The sequence below is a fragment of the Capronia coronata genome (genome assembly GCF_000585585.1).
Source record: "Capronia coronata CBS 617.96 chromosome Unknown acBCG-supercont1.2, whole genome shotgun sequence".
Classification (NCBI taxonomy): Eukaryota; Fungi; Ascomycota; class Eurotiomycetes; order Chaetothyriales; family Herpotrichiellaceae; genus Capronia; species Capronia coronata.
Genome location: NW_006912894.1, coordinates 888,399 through 913,814, shown reverse-complemented (window position 1 = coordinate 913,814; position 25,416 = coordinate 888,399). Strand labels below are relative to the sequence as shown.

The 25,416-nt window shown below is 53.0% G+C and overlaps 8 protein-coding genes across 8 annotated transcripts in view; 4 read left to right on the top strand and 4 right to left on the bottom strand.

Annotated features, from left to right (window-relative positions):
* A1O1_01999 (uncharacterized protein) overlaps positions 1-247 on the bottom strand; it is a gene marked incomplete at both ends in the record, with an annotated part of 1,526 nt that extends 1,279 nt beyond the window's left edge. Inside the window, one exon of the mRNA XM_007722911.1 lies at positions 13-247. Coding sequence (XP_007721101.1) covers positions 13-247 — 235 coding nt within the window. The remainder of the gene's footprint in view (positions 1-12) is intronic.
* A 1,860-nt stretch (positions 248-2,107) lies between these two features.
* On the top strand, positions 2,108-3,051 carry A1O1_01998 (uncharacterized protein; the record flags this gene model as incomplete). Its single annotated transcript, XM_007722910.1, has 2 exons — positions 2,108-2,582; positions 2,633-3,051. The coding sequence occupies 2 exons, from the start codon at positions 2,108-2,110 to the stop codon at positions 3,049-3,051; spliced, it is 894 nt and encodes a 297-aa protein (XP_007721100.1).
* A 1,352-nt stretch (positions 3,052-4,403) lies between these two features.
* Positions 4,404-6,518, top strand: A1O1_01997 (uncharacterized protein; the record flags this gene model as incomplete). The annotated part of the gene is made up of 4 exons (XM_007722909.1): positions 4,404-5,037; positions 5,089-5,571; positions 5,621-5,695; positions 5,749-6,518. 4 exons carry the CDS (start codon positions 4,404-4,406, stop codon positions 6,516-6,518), a joined length of 1,962 nt encoding a protein of 653 aa, XP_007721099.1.
* A 1,895-nt stretch (positions 6,519-8,413) lies between these two features.
* On the top strand, positions 8,414-10,127 carry A1O1_01996 (alpha-amylase; the record flags this gene model as incomplete). The annotated part of the gene is made up of 2 exons (XM_007722908.1): positions 8,414-8,798; positions 8,980-10,127. 2 exons carry the CDS (start codon positions 8,414-8,416, stop codon positions 10,125-10,127), a joined length of 1,533 nt encoding a protein of 510 aa, XP_007721098.1.
* Positions 10,128-10,453: 326 nt separating this feature from the next.
* On the bottom strand, positions 10,454-12,340 carry A1O1_01995 (uncharacterized protein; the record flags this gene model as incomplete). The annotated part of the gene is made up of 1 exon (XM_007722907.1): positions 10,454-12,340. One exon carries the CDS (start codon positions 12,338-12,340, stop codon positions 10,454-10,456), a length of 1,887 nt encoding a protein of 628 aa, XP_007721097.1.
* A 1,011-nt stretch (positions 12,341-13,351) lies between these two features.
* A1O1_01994 (uncharacterized protein) lies at positions 13,352-17,398 on the top strand (the record flags this gene model as incomplete). Its single annotated transcript, XM_007722906.1, has 1 exon — positions 13,352-17,398. The coding sequence occupies one exon, from the start codon at positions 13,352-13,354 to the stop codon at positions 17,396-17,398; it is 4,047 nt and encodes a 1,348-aa protein (XP_007721096.1).
* A 484-nt stretch (positions 17,399-17,882) lies between these two features.
* Positions 17,883-20,243, bottom strand: A1O1_01993 (uncharacterized protein; the record flags this gene model as incomplete). Its single annotated transcript, XM_007722905.1, has 1 exon — positions 17,883-20,243. The coding sequence occupies one exon, from the start codon at positions 20,241-20,243 to the stop codon at positions 17,883-17,885; it is 2,361 nt and encodes a 786-aa protein (XP_007721095.1).
* Positions 20,244-21,204: 961 nt separating this feature from the next.
* On the bottom strand, positions 21,205-25,181 carry A1O1_01992 (uncharacterized protein; the record flags this gene model as incomplete). Its single annotated transcript, XM_007722904.1, has 2 exons — positions 21,205-24,861; positions 24,915-25,181. The coding sequence occupies 2 exons, from the start codon at positions 25,179-25,181 to the stop codon at positions 21,205-21,207; spliced, it is 3,924 nt and encodes a 1,307-aa protein (XP_007721094.1).
* Between the last annotated feature and the right edge of the window lie 235 nt (positions 25,182-25,416).

The window sequence follows — 25,416 nt, the reverse complement described above, 5'->3', positions numbered from 1 at the left end:
CGGCATTGACACGGTCGGCATTGACACGGTCGGCATTGACACGGTCGGCATTGACACGGTCGGCATTGACACGGTCAGCATTGACACGGCCAGCATTGACACGACCAGTATTGACGCGACCAGTATTGACGAGACCAGTATTGGCTGCAGTTTGGAGAGGTGGAAAGGTCTCTTCGTAATCGTCTTTACGGAGGCTGCTGCTCTTTCTCGCGCAGGCACCACACGCCGGACCATGTTCTCCCGCCATGTGCTCCTGGGCAGTTTGCTCCTGGATGCAGGGGTAGCAAATGCATTTCGATAGAAGATACTCGATCGGTTGTCCGGGGCAGGGAAACTCCTGATGTGGCTTCCTAGAAGTAGGTCAAGACTGGTTAGTGAAAGCGTTCTGATGACGACAGCGGAAGATTAGGGATAGCCACATGCTAGAGATGGGCCTCTTCAGAGGCCTTGAGGAAGTGGAATCATTGAAGGGAGGACATACTTGCTGTCATACGCTTTCTTGTAGTTCGGAAAAGCGCACATGTTCTTGGTGCGATGGCCACAGGCCCATGCCACGTATCTGCACATCTCGACAGCGAGGGAGAGAAGATGAGCTTCGCAGAGGGTGGTGAGCCCGGGGAGGTAGAAGGAGAGCTTCAAGGAGAAGCACTTGATGGCAGCGTTGCTGGTTGATTGAGAGGTGGTTTGAGTTGAAGTTCGAAGGATTCTATGGCTTCCCAATCAAGAGTCAAGACCGACAAGAAGGCGGCGTAGGCTCCAAGGCGAACACTCGAGACCTAGACAGCAAGGAAGAAGCTGAGCAGGTTTCGGCTTCAGAACCAGGAGTTCAGTGATGAGTGGTAAAGAAGAGAGAGGATTGTGAGAGATGCGATTGTTGACGCTTTACTTGTGTGGTGGAGAGGAGCGGGCAAGCACTTCTCACGACAGCGGATTTTTCAAACAATAAACAACAGCTGCGTGTCATGGCTTTGATAGAGCCACGATGTCATAAACTGTGTTATTCTTTCCATTCCTGCGCGAACAGCAGTGATTAAGGTTAGTTGCCGAGAAGAAGATATCAACCTCTCGACAGCCAGCATTGCTGTTGTTGTTTGGACCTTCGTTCTCGCGAGGACGAGCATCTTTTGCAAGTCGAGCCGATTTGTCCTTGTCGAGACGTTCTCCAGGTTACAGACCTCAATTGACCTCGGGAACACTCATTCCAATGGCTTTGGCATCCGTTGTTGATAAATTGCCGTCCATACTCAGCCGACTTGTCTCTCACCTACCTGCCTAAGCATTGACGCGACGAGACCAAGAGAGTCCCGAAGACGAACAGTCCTCCTCGATTGCTGAAAGCAGTGCCATTAGCACTCGAAGAACTCCCTACTGTGAGCGTGGGCTTCAGTGAGGTAGCGGAGTCAGCAAGACCGATAAAAGAAGGGAAAGAAAGGAATGCATGACGTGCGATACTGCTGGTGATACTCCTCAGTATCGACAACATCATCCTGACAAACATGGCAGACGTCCGTCGGTCTGTATATCAACGGCGTTCTCACAAGCTGCCTGCGTCGGCCCATCAACTGAGCTGGCTTGCTGAAACCAATCAGCACCTACCTGGAGGCATGGCATGGCTGTAATGGAATGGTTGAGCCAGAAGGTATGTCCAAACCCCCTGATATTCTTCTGCAGAACAATAAACACGAGCAACAAAAGATGCCCAGCCTTTACGGTGGTAGGCCGAACGAGTCAGTTTGGAAGGTGATATCGAGCGATATCATGTCCAGAGACCAGATGCTGCGAGGAAGCTGCACACTTCGCCGTCTGATCTTCACCGAGCTGATGTGAGCAGGTTGGCTGAAATTGAATGCAGTTGATTGGAAATGGCTCGCGACGACAATTGGCCGAGAAACGATGATAAGCCGAGGCTTCCTGCTTACGCGGGGGCAATGGTTCGCGTGCAACCCCGCAAGCAATACGAATGGTGTCAGCCCGAGAAGATGAAGCCTTTGATGTGAAGACAAAATGGAAGATCAGGTGCAGCGTCGTATTCAAAGAGGACATCGTTCCAGTTGCAGTGCTCATCCGTCTCGAAAGCCACCGCTGGCCAGCGGTATCCCAAAGCAAGATGGCTGAGCCATTCAACTTATTTTCTCGCGTGGTTGAGAAAAAGGCGTTGCCAGAAGATCCGATTGTGCGGGCGGACGTTGGGCATGTCCTGAAGCATGGGTACGTTGTCATTCCTGATTGCTTCACCAAAGCAGAGGCCAAAGAAGCTCGAGACGAGATCATACGCCTGCTGGGCCAGACGCCGCTTGGGGGACGAAACCGGTTCGAAGGACTCAATACCCATCGCATCTACTCGTTGCTGAACAAGACTCGGGTCTTCGACAAGTTCACGATCCTACCCCGAGTGTTGGCTCTGAATGAATACTTCCTCGACCCTGGATATCTCCTGTCAGCATTCCATACCATCAGTATCGACCCTGGAGAAAAGGCTCAGCCACTGCATCACGATGATGGGTTTATACCATTTCCGCGGCCCCGACTGCCTTTTGGTGCCGCGATCATGGTAGCCTTGGACGAATACACCGCCACCAATGGTAAGCTGCAGTTGATCAACAGTGGGCGGGTTACTCACTGTTGGTGACAGGTGCCACCAGAATTGTACCTGGATCTCATGAATGGGACAGCCACCGTCGACCCACGGAAGAGGAGACCATGCCTGCACTTTGTCCCGAAGGTGGCGTCGTGTACTTTCTCAGTACGTTATGGCATGGCGGTGGTGCCAATGTGTCAGATCGTCCACGACAGAGCGCCACTGTGCAATATTGCAACCCCTACATTCGGCCCATCGAGAACCAGATCCTAGCGGTCGATCCTCGCAAGCTCGACAGCATCCCACCACGCATTGTCGAGCTGATGGGGTATAGACACATGGAACCGTTCATCGGTTATGCTGACGGCTTGGGACCTCGTCGGGCGGCAAGAAGGATGGTTCGATGGCTGCAGCAGGATGTGGATGAGAATCCTCCAACATTCGCCCACGAGGCTCGAGAGCCAAAAGTGTAGGAGCACCACGAATGTCAGCCTAGGGAAAGGAGAGATTGTGCCATCTGCCTGTCTTAACACCCTCAGTACTTGCCACCGTGCAGCGAGAATCCGACCATACTGTGTATCTTGGTCTTGAACAGCCTTGGGGAAGTAAGGGATGCTCTGGTCATGACCAAGGTGCACAGGGACAAATGACGCTGTTGCAGGGGTTCGCGCGGTTGTCAAATTTCGTCCCGAAGCAGGCAAGATAACAATGCCTGCAGTGGTGGAAGTCCGCGACACTTCTGTGATGGACGCCGCGTCATGTGCATTGCAGCTGATGTCCGTGTCAAGGTAAGATTCTGTACACAGACTCGGATGACTCCAAGTGCGTCTTTGGCATGCCCCTGTTCAAGTTGTCTATACGGAATGTCAACAAGGAGGAAGAAAGAGGACGGTGAGATGGGTGAGACTGCGGGACTGCGGATTGCGGGATTGCGGGATTACGCCAGTGTCTGAAGGGCGACAGTTTGCCATTGTAGGACGATGACTCAGCGCCACCGCAGGCTAGGGGTGGCTAACGAAGACTCCTAAGGCTTAGGCTCTATAGGGTGGCAGCTAAACAGTAAGGCTAGGGAGGCTCCCTAGGCTCCTTACTAGTCCTTAGGCTCCTGCCACCGGCTCTGGTATCGGCAACGGCACCTACGTAACTTTTATTATTGTTGTTGTTGGTCGCTGGCAGGCCTGCCAGGGCCCTGGGGCAGATGAGATAATCATTAGTGCCTACCTGCTAGCTACTACTATGGAGCTATTCTTACCCTCTAAGTGCTCTAGTGCCCAAGATAGTGTTCCGTAGTGCTCCATATCACACTCCGTCCTCCGTGACCATTGGCTGGCTCCATCTGAATGAGCTAGTTGGCTCCCAAGTCCCTCATTTCCTCCAACTTCTCAACTGGCACTGGCACTGCACCTCATCGTCAGAACCTACACAAGACTGCGCGCATTCTTTCCTTTTCTTCCTGCGCCCTACCCTTTGTCATCTTCCTTTTCCTAAAGAACTCCCACATTCACATTCTGCACCTCTGTGTCCATCTTCCCCGAGGAGTCGGTCCTAAGGCCTGGGAAATCTCTCCCCGATCACGTTGGAACTGTTTGGGTCCTCGAGGCCCGTGCGGTGCGATCGGTAGCTGACTTTCTGCAAGCCAAACCTCCCTTCTTTACAGCCGCAGACCAAGACTCGCCCACCTGGTTCTCTCCTTCTACCTACGGCCCATGTCATCTCTGTGAGACATTCAACCCTTTGACCGCCGTGTGAAATGGCTTCGTCACGACCAGATGGGCGTCGTGACTATGGAGGCAGCCGAAGCTCCGATACCGAACCCTTTCCCGCGATGCCCGAGTCTTCCGCCGCTGGCCCAAGTACAAACACCTTCAGTACCACCACTACGACTACGACAACGGTACCTTCTCGAGGGAGACCTTATACCTTCACTTCCACTCAATCACCGACGCAGAGATACAGCTCGCCTCCCAACCAAGCCCCAGTGACCGTTGTCACCCCTCCCGACGGATCTGCCAATGTCCCCGCCACGAGAAACTCCGTCGCATTTCCTACTCAAGTCAACAGGCTCCGGCCGATCAGCATCAGGAGACTGAATTCGTCCAATTTCAATCGACCACAAGATGGTGACTCGGCTCCTGGTACTGCCAGTAGCAACGTGAGCCGGTCTTCGTCGCTTCGAGGACGGAGCAGTTCGGCGCCACAACATGCCACACTAGACGTCGATGGGTCTGGCAATGCTCTGAAGACGCAGACCTCGAGACAATCGCTCCTTCCCACTGTGGCAGAAGGCGCCCCCGTCGACCGGGATACAGTCAATGAGGAAACCTTTGGCGGGCCTAGTAGCAGGAGACGAAGTGCTGCAAGGTCGGTGCTTAGTAGACTCAGCGATCACTCGCAAGAACGCCAACGGCGTCAAGGGCCCGAGTACGAATCGGAGGTAGTGGACTTGTTGGATGTGCTTGGTAAGTCAAGTATTTGCTGATTGCCCGGGGCACCAATCTGATTTGTTCTAGATCCTGAGGTTTCGACCTTGACCACTTTGACCAATGTTCAGAATTCCTTGTTTGTGCCAGACCTAGGTAGATGGGTGAATCGAAGACCGACATACGAGTTAAGCCGGCAGCCAACGTATGTCCGGTCCGAACGGCCTGGGACGATAGCTGAAAAGGAGCCCTCTGTCATGTCACCTATTCCCAGTGAACCGACCTTGGAAGAAGCATCACTGGACCAAGGACCAGAAGATCCGACGGGTACTGGCCCATCGTCGATGCAGCGTTCATGGTCATGGCAACGCAGACCGCAGTTGGAGCGCAGCCACAGTATCTCGTCTGTGGTATCCGAATCTCATTATGCCGTCTTACCCCACGGAGTTCGACTGGAAGGGTGGAGCGAAGAGGACAAAGAAGTCTTGGATGACCATGTGAGACACATGTTGCACTCGAAACGGTCCAAGTTCAAACAGCGTATGGTTGCCTTTGGCAAGTACGTTCGAAAACGTAAGTTTCCATCAATCTCACATATGCGGCGCAGCTGACACATGACTAGCTCTTGGCTTCTTTGTGACCCTCTACGCCACTCTGATCACGCTGTTTGGGGCGGCGTGGGTGCTTTTCTTGATCGGTGAGTACCGATGGTGTCTTGCTGACGAGGACGGGGCGGCTAATGGCGGCCAGGTTGGATTTATGTCGGAGACCGTCAATTATACATCATCAACATCATTGACAATGTGCTTGTCGCCCTTTTTGCCCTTATGGGCGATGGTCTGGCGCCATTTCGGGCCGTCGACACTTACCACATGATTTATATTGCCCATTACCACCATCTGACGTGGCGGTTACGCCGAGAAAGGGGGCTTCCGGAGCTGCACGATCACAACGACCTTCCTCCTCCGCCGGAAAAGCATATGGACATCGAAGCCGGCGAACCCGAGGACGCGCAATATTCGGTTCTGACGCCAAAGCAGCAACAAAAGTTGATCCATCACCAGGCGAAATTCTCCAAGTCGCACTCATTCTACAAGCCACATGAGACCTCGACGCATCACGCGTTCCCACTGCGGCTGCTCGTGACCATTGTGTGCTTGTTGGACTGTCATTCCCTGTTTCAGATTGCACTGGGGACGTGTACTTGGAGTATCAACTATCGTACGCGGCCTGAGGCATTGACCTCCACGATCCTTGCATGCTCGATCACCTGCAATATCACCGCGGGTGTAGTGATCGCCATCGGTGACCGCATGTCCCGGAAGAAGGATGTGGTCAAACAACTGAAGCGGCAAGAGCTGACCACTGCTGCAATGAGGAAGGTCGAAAAGCATCGAAGAGATCGAGAGGAACAGCTGCGCCAACCAGAGCGGCCAGAGAACTTTGGCGTTATTGACGAGGAGACGGCCGAGCAGATGAAGTCGCAGACGCATCTTCCGACGACCATTGTCGCCAAATAGCGGCTGTCGATGAGGCAGAGCAAGGCGGTGGAGGTTCTGGATATGTTTCGACGAATACTTTATCATTTCCATGCAGTGTTTGGGCGATCGACTATCTTGGAATCAGTCGGCCCGTACTTGGCAGTTTTGACGAGCGTGTCTGATATTACATTTGAGCGACCTTGGCTTGATCACGTATATATACAAGTATATGTCGAAAAGCTTTTATCATTTGTGTCCCAGAGATTGAGTGCGATTCGCCTTGTTGGGCGCCTGAGGAACAATCAGATAGGTATCGTTCGATTACAATGAAGATGGACATGCCACTCACTTCCCCAGTAACGAAGCGTCTTGGGAGGCCTCTGAATAATATCAGGTTGCTCACGATGCTGCCGATAGACACGACTTGTCGACATTTTCCTCAATGACTACTGAGTAGGTGACCATATTGCTCTGTGATACCCTCGGACCCAACCCATGGCTGAACCCCCTCTTTATTCTCTTGCCGTCAGTCGTCACCACCTTCACCATCCTCATGCTTGGATCGTCTCTCCACCGTCCTGTTATAACAACAACAACCACACCGGCGGCCTTGAATCAGTGAGGTACAATTAGTAGTAGTAGGTAGAAGATAAACTTGGGGAAATCCTGGGGAAGAAGAACTGGAGCGAAGTTGATTCTCACATGTGGCTGTGTGGCTGTGAGTGTGGCTTGTGGTCTTAACCAACAGCCAAATTGGCAATCAACAACAAAGGGAGGGAGGAGGTTTGCTTTCGTTGAGGACCAACTTGAACCTGAACTTACAACCCCAGCGGGTATGTTTCCCTTGTAGACACTCGATTCTCCCAGCATCACTTCCAACTCCACACTGACAAAGATACGATGATACTCGGTTACAAGAAAGTATTGAACTGCACAAATGGGCGCTCGTTACGTTTTCAAATAAGGTCAGACTGAATTGCTCAACAAAGACCTCGACAAGGACAGCCTTCCATCGATCAACTGAATCAATGCCTGCTTTGAGGCTGAGGCGACGCAGTCAATGTCTTTACCTTCACGCGGTCCAGCAAGCACTCCAATGGCATAACCGTCGAAGATCCCATGCTTGATGTTGGCCTCGCCCAGCAACTGGTAGAGCCTGATTGCTGTATCATTCGACGAGCCTGAATCATCTTCGCAGCCTAACTCTGTACGAAACAAGTTTTATTGAACTCCTTCTCCAGGCAGAGTATCGTGAATTGCTTATCTTTGCTCACGACCCATAGCTAACCCTCAAGGAACTCGGTGTCGTGGCTCAGAGCAATTAGGGTCCCTCGGTCTCAGCCCCAGAGCGTGTATCTGTCGTGTCCTGAGCTGCAGCCGGTTGACGTGGGGGTTCCATCTCAGCGCCACTGCGATAGCTCTCTTGACTTCAGCCGTAAGGTACCTTACGCGAGAACTAGGAGGCAGTTTTTCGCTTCTAGTCGAACTTGTTCTGAAGGATCCAAGTCATGCTCATCTTTCCCGGTATTTAGCGAGCTATGACGACATCAATCTGGGCGGCCGTCTCTCTCTCCCTCGATACCTTATAAGCTTTCAGAATGCAAAACCTTCTCTCACCCTTGGAATCCTTCCATGATCTGCTATTGACAGTATTCTTGCGTTTTGGCCAGTTGATAGATTTGATTGTTGGTTGCGTTGCCGCCGCGCTTATCTTGGTCCTTGAACTATATATACATACACAACATACACTTTGACTGGACCGGTTGGACATACAGGATAGAATATCTGGTCACTGGATCTCGTCTTGGATATCTTTTTGTGAAACATCTCTTTTCGATCTACATCGGCGGTCGCGTCATCCAGGGACAGGTTATATTGCAGTTGTTACCGTGTCAGCTTCATCCCTTACTGTTTGTGACTTGTGAGGAGCGAACATGTCAGACCCCACCCCCGACAACCACTGCCTGCTACAGGGCTTTGAATGGAACGTCCCAGCCGACCAGAAGCACTGGATCCGACTGAAGAATGTGATGGACGAGCTAAAGACCACCGGCATCGACAACGTCTGGCTCCCGCCGGCGTGCAAGGGCAGTGGAGGCCTCGAGGCTAACGGGTACGACGTCTACGACATCTACGACGTGGGCGAGTTTGAGCAGAAAGGGTCCAAGTCGACGAAATGGGGCCCTAGAGAGGATTTGGACCAGTTGGTCCAGAAGGCGCAGGAGGTTGGGGTTGGGTTGTACTTCGACGCCGTGCTGAATCACAAGGCTGGCGCGGATCATAAGGAGAAATGTCGAGTCGTCGAGGTTGATCAGTCTGGTAAGTCAGATGGCGCACTTTTGTGTCCATTTTCTTTGCTTTTATGAGATGTCTGAGCCCGGGAGTTGCCCCCTGATTTGTCGATGAATCGGTGAATCGGCGAGGTGATTGAAATCGTTGTCTGATCGTCCTGGTTGATTTGTTATGTGCGCTGCTGACCTGGGGACCGTCTTTTTTCCAGATCGCACTAAAGAAATCGGCGAACCCTTTGAAATGGAAGCCTGGCTCGGGTTCGACTTCCCCGGCCGCGGCGACAAATACTCGGCGCAAAAGTACCACTGGGAGCATTTCTCAGGGACGGACTACGATGCAGGAACCGGGCGAACGGGGATTTTCCGCATCCTAGGCGACCACAAGCACTGGTCGTTCAGTGTCGGGGACGAATCCGGCAACGCAGACTTCCTGATGTTCGCGGACGTCGACTACGCGCACCCAGAGGTGGCGCACGACGTGATCAACTGGGGCGAGTGGGTGGTGCGCGAGTTCAAACTGACCGGCTTCCGCTTCGACGCGTGCCAGCACTTCTCGGAGCGGTGGACCAACGACTTCGTCAACAACCTCGAGCAGAAGTTCGGCAAGAACTCGTTGTTTCTGGTCGGCGAGTTCTGGACCGGCGAGGTCGGCCCCATGCTCGAATACCTCGAGCAGATGCACCACAAGTTCAGCCTGTACGACTCGCCGCTGCTCAACAACTTCGCGCGGCTGTCGACCGCGGAGAGCGCCGACCTGCGCAAAGTCTTCGACCAGAGTCTCGTCCAGGCCCGGCCCGACTGCGCCGTCACCGTGGTCATGAACCATGACACCCAGCCGGGCCAGACCATGGCGACTCCCATCGAGGGCTTCTTCAAACCGCTGGCGTATGCGCTGATCCTGCTCCGCCACGAAGGATATCCGTGTGTCTTCTACGGCGATCTGTACGGCATGCAGGGCGAACATCCGGAACCGCCGTCCTGTGGAGGGAAGTTGCCGCAGCTGGTTCTGGCGCGGAAGCTGTTCGCGTATGGTGAGCAGAACGACTATTTCGAGGATGATGCCAATTGTTTGGGGTTTGTGCGGCGAGGCACGCACGACCGCAAGGATGGCCTGGCTTGTGTCTTGTCCAATGCCGCCCCGGGCCAGAAGAGGATGTTTGTCGGTAAAGAACATGTCGGCGAGGTGTGGACTGATGTCCTGGGCTGGCAGCCTGACGAGGTCAAGATTCAGGACGATGGCTTCGGCGAGTTCATGTGTCCTGGCACGAGCGTTAGCGTTTGGGTCAATAAGGAGGCGGAAGGTCGGCAGAAGATCGATCAGTTGCAGTTTGATGCGGATATCTATGCGGGGGCTTGATGCCTGACTAGACACCGCAGTATATATATACGGCGGGTGATGTCCAGAGTCAAGAGTTGGATAGGAAAGGCCTGGATGAGACGATATGCACATATCAGACAGATTGGATGGTAGACTGGATATGGTGACACCGCTATGATCGGGCAGATGGGATTAATGAAATTAATATGTGGATCGAGGAAGGACTTTGATAGTCATATCATATGGAAATGTTCATATTCACTACACGGATGAAGACGGCCAACAAGCCCGTTCTCGCCATGTAAACATCGTCCTGCTTTTGGCCACAACACCCTGTAGCTCTCTGTTGAGTCTCAAATCACCGCTCAAGAAGAACAACTGCATTGGATGGCCCTCCTGAACCGGGGAACGTCGCCACAGAATTTCTTCTCAACCTCTTCATTCCACTCCCACTGGTCTTTGAACGGACTGAGGGCCATCTCCATCACGCCCTCCAGGATGGTCCGGTCCTTTTGGTTCTGTACTCTGTCGATGATATCGTCGAGCAACCACCCTCGGGGGACGAAGTTGGGGTTGACGGCTTTCATGGCCGTTTCCCTCTCCTCGTCCGCCGATGGCTCGGTTCCCCAATCTTCCACCATCCGCTCACGCCAGGAATCAAGCCACTTGCCGACTCTCTCGCGTCCGGATTCATTCGTTTCATTCAAACCTGTAACGCCTTCCAGATGGAAGAAGCGTTCAGCAGTTTTTTCACGTATCTCCTTGGTGCTGACATCGTCCAACTTCACCGAGGAAAGACGACGAAAGAAGTGATTGAAGTCTAGCTCCAACGCTTCCATGGTGTCAAGAAGCTCGGAGAAGAGCACATCAAAGTCGCTGTCCTTCTGGGTCTTCAACCCAATGCGCAATGTCATTAGCCGACGATACTCGCTCAGGAACACTGCTTTGTATTCATCCGCAATCTGATCAATGATGGTCTCGGCGCGTTTGATCAAGACAGGAGCAAACTCTTCGGTGACACCCTTTTCGACAAACACCTGATCGTCCACATGGTCACCGGCGCCAATCATCTCACCAAGGGACTCGCCCAGACGAACCAGATTCCACCAAATTATGCTTGGCTGAGCACGATAGCTGTATCGGAGCATATGGTCGTCGTGATTCGGTGTGTAAGTCGGGTCGAAATTGTCCATGAATGCGAAAGGGCCATAGTCCATAGACAAGCCGTAGATTGAGGTGTTGTCCGTGTTGAGCACTCCGTTCATGAAGCCGTATGCTTGCCACATGCCAACAACCTTGGCATTGCGTCGAACGATCTCACGATACAGTCTGGCGAACCGATTCTCCTCTGCGCCTTCTTTGCCCTGGATCGTGTCTTTGGGTACTCCTCTGGCAGGATCCAAGTGTGCATCTTTGGTGTCAGCTGGTAAAACTGCTGGGAGTTTCTCCCAGCCACCAAACACCTCTTCAGCAATATAAGTCCCAGTCTCCCGGATGAGATCTCTGTCGCCCCTTGACCGCATCAGATCAAAAGTCCCGAATCGTAGCCAGGATTGGGCAAAGCGACAAACAATCGCCCCTGGTTCAAGGCGCTCTCGAACCACCTGGGACTTAGGACACAAGGTCAAAGATAATGCTCGTGTGGTCGGTATTCCGAGAGCGTTGAGATACTCTGACACAATAAACTCTCTGATACTGGAGCGCAGGACAGCTTTGCCATCGGCGAATCGTGAGTATGGAGTTTTCCCTGCGCCCTTCAACTGGATTTCATAGCGGACTTTCGTCTGGGGATTTGTGGTCTCAAATAGAGATATGGCTCGGCCGTCGCCCAACTGTCCGGCCCAGGAGCCGAACTGGAAGCCGCCGTAGCATTGCGCCCATGGGTAGATGCCTCCTTTTTCTTCGTCCCAATAGAACTTGTTTCCGGCCACGACCTGTTTTAATTCCTCTGAAGTGGCCTCGGACTCGGCAAGGCCAATGTCACGTAATGCCGCTTTACTGACGGCCAACAGTTCGGCATCTTCTGTCGCTTCCGGCCGTACATATGTGTATAACGCTCCTCGGACCATGCGAGGCCCAAGTTTTTGGCGAGGTGCGCGGTGAGAGTCAATCGGGGTAGGAAATTGCGGATCTGCAGGGAGGTGCGAGGTGAAGTTGTTGGATTTTGGAATATCGGCTAGAGTATATCCGCCTTCGGCATGGCCATCTGGGTGGGAGCCATTCGAATGGCCGTCAGCAACGTGAGAGGCCATCTGGGCAAGTCTCATTCGTGTGACTAGAGGCGAGGGTCGACGCAGACGGGTGAGGTGTCTGAGGAACATAAAGATAGACAATATATTAACGGAGAAGGCAAAAGAGTCGGGAGTTGGGGGGAGTGTGGTAGGATGTGAAATACTACAAATTCATCCAATCTCCATCCACCATCATCATCAATCATGAACTCGCGCGGAGGCGAAGATACGAACTCTGTGAACTCATCATGATTGCTTACTTGATGGCGGCGCCGCAGTTGATGTCATTTGTCCGGGGAAACTGCGCCGGCGGAGGAGATGGTCCGTCCTACTATGCTACGCTGAGATACACGGTGGAGTAGTGGTCTTGGTCATGCAATTCTGAGTGCCATGTTGGCGCATGAGATGCACCGTAGATATCAACGATAAGCTCCACGAGACCACGGCCCGCAGCGGCCTCCCGCTGCCATTGCTACGGGTGCCTGCATAATAGCCAAACATCCCGCAACCACGTCTTCTTCCCTCTCTACCAGTCAGATGCTATCAGGCAATTGACAATGCTCTGGGCACAAGCTGAAGGTCAAGCCGCTACAGGCAGCAGCTGCAGCAGCTGTTGACTCAACGCAGCTGTTACTCATATATCGCTCATGTGAAGCATCCTATGGGAGCTCGCGTCTCCCTTGGCGAGCCGCTGAAGCATCGCGACGTGTCCCTCCACAGATGAGCAACCACTTCTCTTGTTCGTCCCTTGCTGCCCGATGAATCCGTAGAAGGCACGGAGTCACGACTCACTTGGGGTAGTTGCTCCCCTACAAATGCATCCTACATGACCGGTACAGTGCGAAAAGGGTACAGTATGACTCTTGTTCCTGCTTGTAGCTTCACGAGATTCCCTCTAGCCAAACTCGCCTATTTACTTTCCCCACCTACGTGAAACAGTCCAGCAACACCGCAACTTCATTTCCACAGGCTCTGTGCTTTTGAAGGAGCAGTTTTTACTCTTGAACAGGTCTCGCATCACCGCAGTACGCTATGGCGTCTGAAAAGCGTTTACGACAAATCTCCCAAAACAAACCCCGCCCTCCTCCCGGCTTGAAAAGATCAACAAGCCTGCGCCGCGCCTACAATTACCTCTTCCACCAGGACAACCCTGTCTCGCGACCCGTGCCACAGAAGAGGGCCACGGCACCTCCCAGATCTGACCATGCTACCAGCTCCCAAGAACCGAACCAGGAGGATGACGTTCGAAAAGAGTTGCTACAGTGTCGGAGGGAGCTCGAAGTAGCCAGAGAGAAACTCATGTCTCAGGATAGGGAGTTGGCAGATCTCCATCAACATACGCAAAGACTGGAGACACGGTACAGAGAAAAAGAGGCGTCATTGAAGCATGAGAAGGTCGCCCTGGAGGAGAATATGGTGGCTGTGGTCGTGCAGCAAATAAGAGAGGCCCAGAAAGCCGAACGACAGGCAGTGCGGGAAGAATGCAATCTAGAACACCAGGCGACAACGGAATCTGTTCACCACAAATACAAATCCAGGGTCGCCATCCTGACCCAGGAATTGCATGATGCGCGTGCCGGAAAAGAGCAGCTCAAGGTCAGCCACGAGAATGAACTGAATCGGCTCCGGACCGAAGCGGCTTGCCTCACTGCTGATCTCGAAGCTGCCAAAACAGCCATTGCCGAGACGACTGCGGCGTTGAATGGTGTGCAGCAAGCGTCGGCGACCGCGCTTGAGGAGTCGGAAAAGGCGAACAATACTCTAAAAGCGGAGCTGGAAGCACATATAGCCACCCTCACCGAGCAACTCACTGGCGTGCGCTCGGGACTACAACATGCAGAAACTAGACTTGAGGATCGCATCAAACAGTATGATGACCTGCAGCAAAACTCCTCCGCAGCCCTGGAGGATGCCAATAAGTCCCTTGCAACTCTCAAGGCAGAATTGGAATCCCAGATACAGACTCAAGCCATGGAGCTCTCTGCAGCCAAAGATTGCCTTGATGCTGCGTCCAAGGAGCGGGAAACCGAGACTTCTGCCAAACACATCATCCAAAACGAACTCGAGACTACGCGTGCCCAGATTGCAGAACTCACCACCGAGCTCCAGGGCTATGATGAAGCAAAAAAAGCATTATCTGCGTCAGAAGCAAAAGTTGCTGAATTGGCAGCACATCTTCAAGAGAGTTCATCGAACCAGGCAGCTCTCGAAGCATCTGAGAAGCAGGTCGCTCAGCTTATGGTAGACCTTGGAGCCTTTGAGGCTTGCAAGGAGGAGCTTGAGAGTTCTCGTAATAGAGTCGCCGAGTTGGCTGTGGAGCTTGAAGACAACCAGGCATCGAAAGAAGCTTTGGCGGAGGCAGAATCAAAGATTGCTTCATTATCGGCACAATTGGAAGAGTATTCTCAACTCCGAGCAGAACTTGACGTTGAGATGCAACGTTCGGCAGATCTGTCCAAGGACCTGGAAACACACAAAATCGCCACTACTGAGTTAGGTGACAGACATGAAGAGACGGAAGCACGCGCTACCGCCTTGCAGGAGGAGCATTCTTCAGTGGTCAGCGAACTTCAGTCGTTGAAGGCAACTCTGGCGGCAGAAGTAGCCCGGGTTGCAGAATCCAAAGAGCAACATGAGCAGCATATCAAGGGCCTCGACTCGTCACGTCAAGAATTACAGACCGCTCATGAAGAGGTCCAAGCGAAGTTGAAGGCTCTTGAAGAGAACAACAAGACGCTCGAGTTAGAGCTGGAAGCAAGCAAACTTGCCGCAATTGACCACGAAGCTGAAACGTCCAAGCTTACAGGTCAACTTGTTGCCGCACAAAACGATTCACAGGCGGTCAAGGCCCAGCTTGCTGCTCTTGAGGCAGATAAGCTGCAGCTCGCGGAAAGTCTGGCCGCGGCTCAGATGGAGGCTGAGTCGAGAGAACAACGAATGTCTGCCATCCAAGCCGACAATACAAAGTTGGCTGAACAGCTCAAGGCCTACGAAGCGGACGTTCACAAGCTTCGAGAAGAGCATTACACCGCCAATACAGCAAAAGCATCCGAGTCACAAAAGGTTGCTGACTTGGAAGTCAATCAGACCAAGCTTGTCGAGGAACTTGAGACGCTGAAGAACACCCTCCCCGTTTCCACCGCTCAGATCACAAGCCTCGAGGACGAAAAGGCTAGACTAACAGCACGTGTCCAGGATTTGGAACATGCCCAGGCTACTGCCAACGATAAGATTGCTAAAGTTGAGGCAGAGAATTCGGAGTATGCCTCTCAGCTTCAGAAAGCCGCTCAGACTGTGGAGGAGAACAAAGCGGAGCTAGAAATCTCGAAATCAGCCACAGCCGAAATAGGGAGGAGGCTCGAGCAAGCACAACAGGAAAAGGTGGAAGCGGAGAAGCAGCTAGCGGCTCTTGAAGAACGACTCAAAGCCGTCCAGGCTAATTATGAAGACATAACTGCGAGAACAACCGCCGTCGAGACTGAGAAGGCATCTGTGGAAGCTTGTCTCGTCGAAGTACAACAGTTGCACGAGTCAACTAGATGCGATCTAGAATCCAAGCTTGCGGCTGCCGATGACACTCTACAAAAGGCTAGCGAAGAATCCCGTGTCTCCATCAACGAGCTTGAGGACAAACTGGCTGCACTCGATGTCTTCCACAAATCTGCCGAGGAAGCCTTGGAGAAAGCTCAGGCCCACTCAGAGGCAGCCATGGCCGAAATGGAAGCGAGATTGACGGAAGCACGAACAGCCCAGAAACTGGCCGAGGAGAAGCTGGAAACAGTACAGGCAGCTGCCAGTACATCAAGAACCGAACTTGAGCAGCAGCTCGCTGACGCCAAAACGGCCCAGAAAGACGCAGAGGAGGCTTTTGCTATAGCAACACAGAAACTCGAGGATCACAGCAGCCTAGAAACAACCCTCGCGACTGCGTTGGCCGCCCAGAAGTCCGGCGAAGAAGCACTCGAAGCGATGCGCCAGAGAATGGAACAGCTTGAAGAGGCACAAGCAGGCCTCGAGTCCCAGCTGCAGCAGTCCGAGAGCAGACGAGTCGAAGCTGAGAAAGCCGCACACGAGTTGCGCGATTTCAAGACTGTATTGGAACATAATTTGAGTCAAGCCGAAGAAGAAAAGGCGCACGCCGAGCAGAAAGTGAAAGACGCAAGGGACAAGCTCGCACAGGTGCAGGGTGAACTCGACTCTGCCATCCAAGATAAAACCGACATAGCCGAGAGGACTTCCAGAGAGCTCGAAGCCAAAGCAGCCGAGCTCACAACCGCGCTCGCTTCCCAGGTGGAGACTGCTTACCGTGTGAATGAAGCCGAGGCTCAGCTGGAATCGATGCACACTGAGCAGCAGGCTCTGCGGCACCGTCTGAAGGAGCTCGAATCGGAGCTTGAGACTCTGGAAACGAAGTCATCTGCCTTCGACAGCGTCAACAAAGAGCTCGAATTGAAAGCCCAGGCAATTCAAGAACTGACAGCCAGCAAGAACGAGACAGAGACGCAGCTGAATAAAACCGTCGCGAAGCTCGATGCGGTTCAAGCAGAAATAGAATCTCTTCGGACGTCTGAAGCTTGCGCTGCTCAAAACGAGACAATTGACCTGGATGGCAAAGAACAGAAGCGCAAACCCGCCTCGGAGCACATTGCGCAAGAAATGTCAGGCCTGCAGACTGATCTGGAAGCCAAGAACAGTGAAATCGCAGACCTCAAAGCGTGGAAGCAGAAAGTCGAGGAAGACATAGAAAGCCTAGCTGGGCGGCCGTCAGTGACGACGTCTGGAGAATCCAGCGTCCCACATGAGGAGACGGTGCTGTCTACCATGGACGAGGACAAAACTTCCACGGTGGCTGTTGTCAACGGTGACGATGACGGCCAAGACAGGAGAGGTGAGAGAGACAGCAAGTCTCACGGAGGTGGTTGTGACACCAAGTCAGATGACAAGACAGATGAGCCAGGTGAGCCAAATGAGGCGGACCATACGAACGACGAAGTGGATTTGCCTGAGAAGGAGAACGGAGATAATTATCACACATCTCGAATTGATGCTGGCCACGTCGAGACGGGCGACGAGAATTGAGATACCCACGAACAATCCATGACAATGGACGCGAGATGATATGACTTTGAGGAATGAGCTTGATGATCACGAAAGCGACGGAGTTATCCAGGTGCTCATGTACTCGTACTCACTCTCCCTGGTAAGATGGAGAGTCAAGTGATTTGGGCTGGTTTGTGTTGTAAATTAGCAGGAGGTCCAGACTCAATCAATCCAAGGACTGGCACTTCAATGAATTCGAGGGTGATTCCTTCAGCCTCCATACGTACAGCAAGCAAGCAATATGTATGACACGAGAACAGAATGAGCTGTTGAATAGCGTAGACCCAATTGTCATGTCTGATGTTTGAAAGAAAGAATGATTCTTGCTTGTATTGCATTGCGTTTCGTTGTCGTCTCGTCCTGATCATATATGATATCTGTGTTGCCGGCCCGTCATAGTTTCATTCTTTTCATGTTCTCGTTCTTCTCGTCCTTTGATTCTTCATTCTTTTACATCCTCACTCTATAACCGCACCCACCACTCCCCATTCACCTGCGCACCCTCGACGACTCTCGTTCCGATGACTCGGCCAAGACGACCCAATTCCGCACGGAACCAGGTCTGCATATTCGCCAGTTCGGCCTGGATTGACGTGGACCAATCGGAGGAATCCAAACAATCTTCTCTTTTTGGGTCTTCTTGTTCCCTGGTCGAGGAGGAGAGAGTAGTATGAGTGTTGAAACTACCAGTATTACCACCACTACCGGTAATAGTGGTAGTACTGATAGTGATAGGGATAGTGTTACTCTGGTCCACGATATTATCACCGCAGGTCCCTAAACCTCCTAGTCCCGCCGGCGAGGTTGGACGATTTGGTTCCATGTTGAAGTTCATATTCATATCAATCCCAGAGGCGATGCTGAGTGGCCATACAGCGAGAGATGCGAGATAGGGGTTGATGTTGATTTCATTGGGTATAGGTATCGCCATTGCTGATGATGCTGGTGTTGTTTCTGATTCTGGCGCTGTCGCTGTCGAATCTGGTAGTTGGTGACTTGCAATCGGTAATGTTGCAGGACCTGAGTTGAGATATGCTGAGGAAGGAGAACAAGAAGAGGAAGTAGAAGAAGATGGTGGAGCCAGCGATGTTGAGATCGGAGAGATCGAGGATGTCGATGGCGTACTAGGATGCCGTGCTGCCGATTCTGGCGGCGTGGAGGTGGAAGACTCCGTTTGAGAGAAAGCAGGACCGGAACCTGAACCTGAACCTGCAGTACGACTAGTCCCGGTAGTAGTGATGGAACTAGTACTGCCACTGGTGTAGAGGCCTTCGTCTTGTCCGTGACAGATTCCGAGCTCTGAGTCCTTCGTGCCGGTACTACGCGTGCCCGTCGCGTTGACAGGGCTCGCTGTTTGCTTCCGAGGCCGGGGCTGACCCTGCCTTTCCGTCTTCAACTTAACTCGGCCCAGACAGGAAGGTATACTCGCCGCCAGACCGTCTGCCGCGGATTTCAGCTGGGCCAAGCACTCCCTATATTCCTGTCCGTAGCGCTCTGCCATAGTGGAAACATGGAGGGGATCCTGATCCCCTTCCTGCACGGCCCCAACTCGACAAGCCTGGATCAGGAGACGAAGGATCCTCAAGCGTGTACTGCCCAGCAGCATCCTGGTGGAGAAATACTGCAGCCACACAGCGGCATAGACGGCACTGGTATAAGCGTACACATACACCGGACTAGCACTAGCAGCAGCAGCAGCATCAGAGTAGAAATGGTCAGGGAGTCGGTCTCTCTCTGCACCATCCAGCCAGCAACGCTCATAGTTCCAAGCGGAAGGAAACTGGTTGGACCATCTCTGCAACGTCAGATCGAGATCGACCGCTTGGTAATTCATCTTTTCCAGTTCGGAATAGTAATCAGTCGTGCTCCCGGTCTCGACGTTCCCCAGCCGGTGGCGCAGGTTAGTCAAGTCCACGAGAATACTGTCATAGACAAGCTCGCGGCCAGACTCGCCGAAGACACTGCCGTCGCTGATCCAGCCGGGGAACGACAAGTTGCGGAGCATCGCCGACCTGATCAGTCCGCGGCGAGTCTGTTTGACGATATCCGGCACCCCCACCTCCATCGTCATCATCTCCTGGCATGAGAGCAGGCGCTTCTGTAGATCCCGCCAGATCCTCAGCACGGCCAGCGCTCCGTCGTGATGCGAGAAACTCGGGCACGAGGCAATGCTGTCCGGTCGGGAGACGGTGTCTTCGTATCGGCCCATCAGACAGATCGCCAACAAGCAGGCGTTGATGTTGTAGCGGTCTAATCTGGGTAAAGTCGATCGCACGACTCGTAGGAGGTGCTGGTATTGCACTGTCGCCTGGGTAGCTGCGGGAGGGTGGTGCTGGGTATGGGAATAGACGGCTAGAGCGATCGATGAGATGGCCAGGTCGACCATTTCGGACTGTCCCGTCCTGGACGAGACACAGTCGTAGAGAGTCTTTGCGAGACTGGGCGCCTCCGCGCGCGTCTGTACTTGATGATGCAGATAGTGTAAGACTGCTCGAGTCTGCAGGTCGAGACGTGGCTCGCGGGGAAGAAGAGTGTTTGTGTTGGTGCCTGTGCTGCATGTCCTGGACGTACTAGTAGTGCTGAGAGCTCGTCGAGGCCCTCGTGGGCGCTTGGTTTGGCCGCTCGCGTAGCGGTTTTCCAGATGGATCGAGAAGCGTGCCTGTTCAGATGGGGCCCATAGGCAGACCCGCTGGGCCTTCTTGCATCTTTGACATGTTGGTTTGGTCTCGTCGCACTGGGAGGGTAGGGTGTCAGAGTGGCTCAATCTAGAAAAAGGATGGATCGTTGGGAGATCATAGTTACCTTCACACGTCGAGTCTTGCATGTCTGGCAGCCTCTGCTTCTTGGAGATGGCATGGCGCCTCACAGAGACCCGATAGCTGGAGAGGGTACAAACCTCTTGCGGAGTCGATCCAAGGCGAATCCTCAGTTGTCGGTAGAGAAACGACAGTTCAAGCGTTGTATCCGGAAAGAGCACTGGCTATGGCGACGGGATCAGTTTCTGTCACACAAACGTCTCTCCTCCGGTACCACGATTTCGCGCGAACCAAGTGCTAGGCTCCTAAACCTCTCACAATCTCTCTCCATGTGAGGATGGAAGTCGAATTTGGAAATGGAGATGGAGGTGAAGGTGGAGACGGAGATACCAACCAGGCTAAGCTCCGAATTCCGGGTGGACTATAAAAAGGATTATGTAATTTTCAATGCCACAAGGCCAGCCAATCGTTATTCTCGGTGTTGTCATGCCGCTTTATGACCAAGGATATCATGAGGCTGAGTGAGGCCGAACGATAGCGTTCGCTCCATCGGACCTATTACCTCTCTACCCTATACCTGGTCCTGAAACCACCGTTTACTTGATGAAGAGACAGATGGAGAACAACCAATCCAATCCCGAATCATCAGCAGATCATCGGCACTCACATTCCTGTGGCTGTCTGTGCGAAGGAGGAGAGGATACAGATAGACTCAGTCTGTACAAGAACGAGCAATCGACTGTGATAGGGGGATTAAGCGCACATAACACGTTTTCATCACCACGGAAGAAAGCAGCCAGAGCCAGCCGGACATTATTTCAATCAGAATATCACCAGCAGACATGACAGCCTGCAACTGTTAAAAGTTCCCTAACACCAGTCTACCGTGCCCGTTCCTTGGGTCTTGTGCCGTGCCCGAAATTGACTCAATCTGCACATCATCATTACGTCCGTAGACAATGTTCTCCCACTCTGTTGCGCCTTGTCGCCTAAAAAACCACCTCCCGCTCACCACGCCCAGTCAAACAATCATCGCTCATGCCGCAACAGACTGCCCCGGTTGGATCCACCAGAGTGATGTCCTCCGCTAGCAAACAATCCTGGGGCCGGGCTACTCGGTCGACTCCGTGGTCCTCTCCCTACATGGCCATCAAGCCCTGGACTGCCTGGAGGTTGCACGCTCGACCCACGCGTCTGGACGCCTCGATTCCGCTTCAAGGCACGATTCTCTTCTTCGAGCTTGCGCAGCAGTGTGTCCTTTGACTTGCGTTCGAGCTCCAACTCCGAGATCTTGGCCAGATGTCGCTTGATGCTGGCCTCGAAATTGGCTTCCTTGAGACGGCGTTTCTCGTCGCCAGCCTCTTTGGTCAAATGCGTCACCTTCTCTTCTAGCTCCCTCACCTGGGTTGCGAACTCTGCGGCTTTGTTCGATGCATCTTGATACTGGGCCCGCGTGAACTCGAAATCCTTGCGTGTGTTCTCAAGTGATTTCTCGAGGTGGGTGTTCTTGGCCAGCAGAGTCCGCGCCTCTTCTCTTGCAGCCTCCAGAGCCGCAGCATCTCCTCCTCCGGCTTTGATTTCATCACGCACGCTTGTCAGTTCGCCTCGGAGTTCCGCCACCTTCTTCTTCAGATTGCTGTTGTCTTCGGCGACCCTCTCTTGCCGGGCTTTGTTATTCTCAATCGTCTTCAGAAGTTTCTTGTTCCCACTTTCTAGATCATGGCATTTCGTCATTCGTTTTTCATATCTTCGTTGCAAAGCTGCATGGTCCTTTTTCCATTGGTCCAACTGTTCTTGGACATGATTTCGTTCTGCCTCGGCTTTCTTTCGGCCTTCTTTCTCGGTGACAAGATCAGCCTGCAACTTGTTGAGTAGCTCTTCAAGTTGTGCTAGTTGACTACTTGCATCACCAGGGGCGTGACCAGCTTCCAGCGCGTCCCGCAATGGCGTCATACGTTGCCGCTTGACCAGTGGAGGAAGCACCGAGTCGACCTCCAACAACCGCTTCCGGCCCGACGGCGTATCCGCGCGCGAGACAGGAGTTCTAGAGCGAGGAAGAGGCTCTTTCGGCGTTTCAGACACCGTGGTGGTACCACTGCCTTTTGGCGGTGCATCATCTATCTCGGTCAGCTGCAGTTCAGGCAACGAGCCCAAATTCCAATTGTCATCGAAGTTCTGCGCCAAAGAGGCCCTTGCCACGATCGAGGCCAGCATGATGAGCTTTCTTTCGGGACTTTTCCGGAGAGCCCGTTGGAGGTCTGAGAAATCCATGGGTCTTCCTTCGGGTTCGTCTGACACATCCGGGACGTAGGTTGGTTTGCCTCCGAGATTCGGCCGGGCCTGATACGTCGCACGAACAAGTGCCTTCAACCTCATTGGAGACGGCAAGCTTTTCGGCAGACAACGGTCGACGTGCTCTGACGAGTTGGAAATCAATAGATGGATCACTGGCATGGGAGTGGGAGGCTTGGGCGCAAAGTGGCTTCGGATGCGCATCACCTGAGGATCTTGTGAGTCGAAAGATGCGTCAAACGCAATCATCAAGATCGGTTTGGGAGAGAATGAAACTTGATGCGTTGACATGGTGCTGACAAGATGGACTTGGAATTCCGTGCTAGGTCTGTCGGGCGTGGGTGATTTCGACGCCGCCATCCGGTCTTGCCGTCTCACATTGATATGTTTCAATGTCAAATACTGTTCGAGAAGGTCTTGGATCGGGCCTGCTCGAGCCATGACTATGATGGAGCATTCCACACGCTTAAGCATATCGACTAGATGTCCAAGGAAGGAAAATTTGGAGCCTGCATAGTTCGCATATGCGGCGTGATGTTCGGATTGGGTGGAATACTGAGCGCCAAACCCAGGCAGCCCCAGATCAAGATGCGTGGTTGTGTCGTGCAGTCGTTGAATCAGCTCAACCATCTCGTTTCTTTCATGGGTCCGGTTGGGAGATCCGTTCGACGAGCCGATCGATTCGTGCCGGTTGATAAATTTCAATATGGCCTTTCGTTTGGCATTGATGGTGTCGAGATAGGTAGACTGGACCTTCCCTTCGGCAGGTAAAGCAAGAGCATACTCTGCGGGTCCAAGGATGGGATGGCTCGGCTGAACCAATCCATCAACTTGGTCAACGTCCCGTTCATTATCTACGGACTGTTGACTCGAGCTCGCTTTCGATTCGTTCGACGACTGTTCGTCGTGGAAATAATGTGGTTCCTCTTCGATGGACTTCTGGATGGGGAGTGCACTTGGGAACGGCAGATCATAAGTTGGAGCTTGTGGCACAAATGCACCATCCTGCGACGCATCCTGTCGAGCATCAGTTGATGAGATGCTGATGGGATCTGCAGAGAGATCCATCCTGTTGGCCGAAGAAGTTACACCCTGAGTTTCCTTGTCCCCGACTCCTGCCTCTCCAGCCAATAGTCCTCCTGTCGGCATTCGGGTTAACAACTCCGACGCCTTTGGAGACGCAGCAATCGGGCGAGGATTGTAGGATCCAGGTGACGGTATATCAGCAGCCATGTTTGCTTCAGGATGGCGTTGAGGAGTTATTGACCGGACGGGTGATCGAAACCCTTCGAATAGATGTCTCTTACCGTTGGAACTTTGCGACGCTACCTCGAGCGAGGAGAGACCCGAAATGTGCTGAGTAAGTGCCTGTGTCTTGAACTCCCAAGGCGTAGAGGAGCTACCGTCCTGCTGGGGGGACGTATCCGAAGGAGGCGACGCCCGAGGCTGCGAAGGTGCTTCGCCAGTCAGTTCGGCGATAGAAAGGACTTGACGGCGCTGATTCGAATTCAGCTGCTCACTAGCTTCTCGTGGTTGGTCGGAATGCTGCTCAGTACTAGGCACGTACTGGGGACTTGAAAATCTGCTCGATGCGGGAGAATCGTCCAAGATGACTATTTCCTGGTTGAGAGGCTCTGGCGGCTTTGATGCCAGTGCAGTCGTCCGCGGCGACTGATCTGTGAAGAGCACGGCTCTAGGTGGCGATAACGGTTGATTTTCTCTGTCAGTAGATCGCGTGGCGCGTCTACTTCTTGCGTCACTTAATCGATGTGTAGGTTTGGACGACGTAGTATCGAGGTCTTGACCAGAAGCCAGGTCGTACGATGAATCAGGGAGAACAGGATGTTTTCGTTTCGAAGGAGTGTGTCTCAGCGCTGGCTGAGAAGAATAATTGAGGGCTAGGATCTGACTCTGACTCTGACTCTGTGATGGCGGCGAAGAGTTTATCAAGCCGCCCTCCGAGTATATCTGGGAGCTGTGGATTGACTCGTAGTCGGCTTTGTTGATGTGGGCGGCAGGGATGCTTATTGATATAGACACCGGCTCCGACACCTCGTGCTGTGTCTCTGCTATTTCAACAGGGGATGATGAGCGTAGAGTTGTGGGAGTCACAGAGGAGTGTCTTGAAGCCCCCAGCTGTCTCGGGGTGCGCGAGCCGTTCGTCAATCCGCTGGACGAGGACGCTCTTGTAGTTGGTCTGACAGCGGCCTGAGACCCGATTTCACTGGAATCTTGGACTGTGCGTGTTTGTCGCGGTCGTCTTGCCACCCCACTCACCGACTGCCCATTCGAAAACCGGCTACCTTGTCTATCGGGTGGTGAGTGCCGCGTTCTGCTTTTGTTCTTATTCTTCCACGAGTCTAAGAGTGCCTCGTTGACATTAGCAGAAGGCACCTATATTAAACGTCAGTGAGCATACAGGCAAACAGTTGCTGCCAGATCTATACCCAAGTTGGTTCCCAGATTTCCTTGGTCTTTGGATGTGGTTCCCAGGAAACCAGATATTCCTTCTTCTTGCCGGATTGTCTTTCCTCCAAGATATCTGCAGCCGGCCAATTGCCTTCGCCAACTTCACGAAACTTTTTGCCTAGTTGTTTCTGCTCTTCCCAGTCGGGCCAGCGAGTTGAATACTCCACAGGGCTGTCTGCGGACTTCTTGCGCTTGGATGGTTTGTATTCTATAGTGTCTGAGTTCTTGCGTCCAGGATTCTTCATATTCTGGCAATCAAGGAACGGGGAGGGGCGAACTTCATAGTCGGTCCGGTGATCATGGTGGACGGAGGAAGGAGGGTTGTGCGGTGCGGCGGTTCGAGGAAGTAGATCGGTTGAACGTAGAGAGTGTTGCAATCGTTGTTGATGGCTGAGTTGGAGACGAGGCCAGACGAGGCTGAAGGGGCAACTTAGCCGAGCACCGTATCAGTTGTGCCTCAGCCTCGTTCAGCCCCGTCAG